The sequence below is a fragment of the Acomys russatus genome, chromosome 8, assembly GCF_903995435.1.
Source record: "Acomys russatus chromosome 8, mAcoRus1.1, whole genome shotgun sequence".
In the NCBI taxonomy this organism is placed as follows: domain Eukaryota; kingdom Metazoa; phylum Chordata; class Mammalia; order Rodentia; family Muridae; genus Acomys; species Acomys russatus.
Window position 1 is genome coordinate 67,890,096 of NC_067144.1, and position 2,866 is coordinate 67,892,961.

Consider the following 2,866-nt stretch of genomic DNA (forward strand, 5'->3'; position numbering starts at 1 on the left):
TGAGACAAAGTGTACATGGCCACTTTGGTCTATCTGAAGGAGTCCAGCCAAACTTTGTTTGTTTGTATCTGCTCTAGAGGACTATAGTAAAATTCCATCTAAATGTTTGTGATTGCTATGTGTGCATATTCTGAAGCACAGTCTGACAGTTGTCTATAGAATTTCTGTGAGTAGGTACCTATATGTGAATGTCTATTTGTACATGCATACATACATACATACGTACGTACGTATGCATATATACATTCATGAATGCATTGTGTCAAGTATGTAGGTGATGTAAGCACAAATGGGTCTCAGCAGATGATAAACACGTGGCGATGAAAATGAGCACACTCCATCATGTCCTTTGCTCTATCTACCAACTGTATTCCCATGAGATTGGCTCTCTCATGGAACACGGAGCTAGGTCTACAATAACGAAGGCATTGTAATCCTCATGTATCCTACCCCGTAACACTTGAATCTAGGAATGTGAATACACTCAGGTATTTACATATTTCTTGGGATTTTAGCTAGTCCTCATGATGGCAGAGCACATAGTCTCCCACACAGCTGTCAGTTCAACTCATAAAGCTGTATGTCTGTGGTTTTTCTGCAAGCTAACCTGACCATGATTTAAAAAGAAATAGATAAATACTTACCTTGGTTCATCTATCAACCATAATGTCTTTCACAATTAACCTACAATACATTCACATGGGCTTTCAAAGGGAAATACATAAAAAGCATAGTTTTTGCATATAAATGGTCCTATTTTATGTTAAATTTAAAAAACAAAATGTAATAAAACAGAGGACTGAAATGTATGTACATGTTTGTGAATGTTTGTCTGTCGACGGTACGAATGCATTTTGTGTCATGCATGTATATGTTGTAATCACAAATTTGTTTCAATATATGATGACAGTCAATAAGTCACTGCAATTCTCATGAATAATGCTTAGTAATAAATCAAAGCACATTAACATAAATTGACAAATACTTATCTGTTAACAAATACATAATCAATTATTAGTTTATTTTCCATGAGAAAAAATTAAAAATATATATAACCCTCAAGATAAGACTCATTTAAAATAACAAAAAGAAGAAAAATAATATCTTTCTTTTGTGTAGTAATGAAAACCCAAACTATAGATAAAGAAGAAAATTACATAATGATTTAAATCATCTGGAAAAATCACTGTCCATATTCAATAAACTACAAAAGGAATGACCTAGAAGCCTGATTATTATATCATATGCATTATTTGAACATAGGATCCTGAGGTAGAAGCACAATTATCTCAGCTATGCAGCCTTGTGTCTCCAGTAATTCATAACACTCATGACGTTTCCAAAGCACATCGCAGAGATGTGAGACACTGCAATGCCTGTGGTTTCCCCCAATAACAACACAGGTGTATAAAAGGCCCATGGCAGATGGTGACACCCAGAGTCAAGTAACCTACTCCTTGTCGTCCTCTGAACACTCCACTCCTGACAACATGTGTTACTATGGTGGATACTATGGTGGCCTAGGCTGTGGCTATGGTGGCCTAGGCTATGGCTATGGCTGTGGCTGTGGCTATGGTGGCTATGGTGGCTATGGCTATGGCTGCTGCCGCCCACTGTGCTGTAGAAGGTACTGGTCCTATGGCTTCTACTAAGGAGATTCAGCAGCTGTTCTCTCCAACTTTCTCCACTTCAGATGTTCTTATATATCTCCATATATTCCAGCTTTAATTTGAAGTCTCTTAGGAATTATTAATGAAATGCAACAAACCCAGCCTATTCCTCTTCTTTAATTTGATCACATAAGTATTTGCAGCAAAACTCTTCATTGTCATCACAATGCCTTATGAAATATGATGTTTTCATTCTGTGAATATATGTATATCACTTAAAATAAAGTGTGTTCTGGAAAATAATTTTTTCTTATTGTTTTACTGAATATGAGGTTATGGTTGTGACTTTATATCTCTTTGGTTATAAATGTGAGATTGTTTATGAATAAATATCAGATAAGTAAAAGAGACTGAACAAGAGCAAGAGGAGAGAGAAGGAACTTTGTCTATAAATATTCTTCTGTGAGTAGGCATTTTTATTATCTTGATATTTCTGTTATTGTGATGCCACAATGAATGTGGAAGTCTGGATATTTCTCTGACATCAAATCCTCTTGTCTGCTACTTAAATTTGGAGAATGAACAGAAGTTAATTCCCACAATGTCTTGCAATCTCCACAGCACCTTATATAATGAGTGTCAACGTATACATTCTCCCTGTGTATAGGCCTCCCTTTAATCCACATGCTCTCTAAGACCCATTTTCTCTCTAATACCACAACTTCTCTCAGTTCATAAATTCAGCTGCCTGTTGTGTCTGAAAAAAAAAAAAAACCAGTTTTCTTGAGTCATCCATTGTTTCCTCAAGTAGAGCTAAGAATAACACACTCTTGTTCTGTATTTACACCAGTTTAGGATCTCTGTGTTAATCGCCATCTACTGGAGCAGCCCTCTGGTCAAAGCACAGAAGTTCACAGCTCTACAGCTGTAACAATGTAATTATGAGTCTTTTTAAAACTAAGTCCACTTGTCAGAATACTAGTAGTGGGTTCTCCTGTAGAGTCTGCTTGCAGGTTCTTGTCAAATAACAACTTCACATTGGGTTGCATCTGCCATGTGAATTTACATTCAACCAGAAATGAGAACATTCCTCCCAACCTGTTCATTTTCCTTTTAAAGCTATGCATATGTATTAACAGTCTGGGTTTTTTTAACAACAGAAAACAGTTAGTTAAAACTGATCATGTATTTTACCTTTCAGTAGTGTGCATACTACCATTCAGAACTATGAAATCTACTCAGTATAGGGGAAGCTT

General features: G+C 36.1%; 1 protein-coding gene across 1 annotated transcript; it reads left to right on the plus strand.

The window, feature by feature from the left end:
• The first annotated feature begins 1,447 nt into the window (after window positions 1–1,447).
• Window positions 1,448–1,905, plus strand: LOC127192881 (keratin-associated protein 20-2-like). Its single transcript, XM_051150229.1, has one exon. The coding sequence runs from the start codon at window positions 1,491–1,493 to the stop codon at window positions 1,650–1,652; it is 162 nt and encodes a 53-aa protein (XP_051006186.1). The 5' UTR covers window positions 1,448–1,490; the 3' UTR covers window positions 1,653–1,905.
• The last annotated feature ends 961 nt before the right edge of the window (window positions 1,906–2,866 follow it).

Excerpts from the sequence above, each read along its gene's own strand:
- LOC127192881 (XM_051150229.1), top strand. The coding sequence starts at position 1,491 with ATGTGTTACTATGGTGGATACTATGGTGGCCTAGGCTGTGGCTATGGT.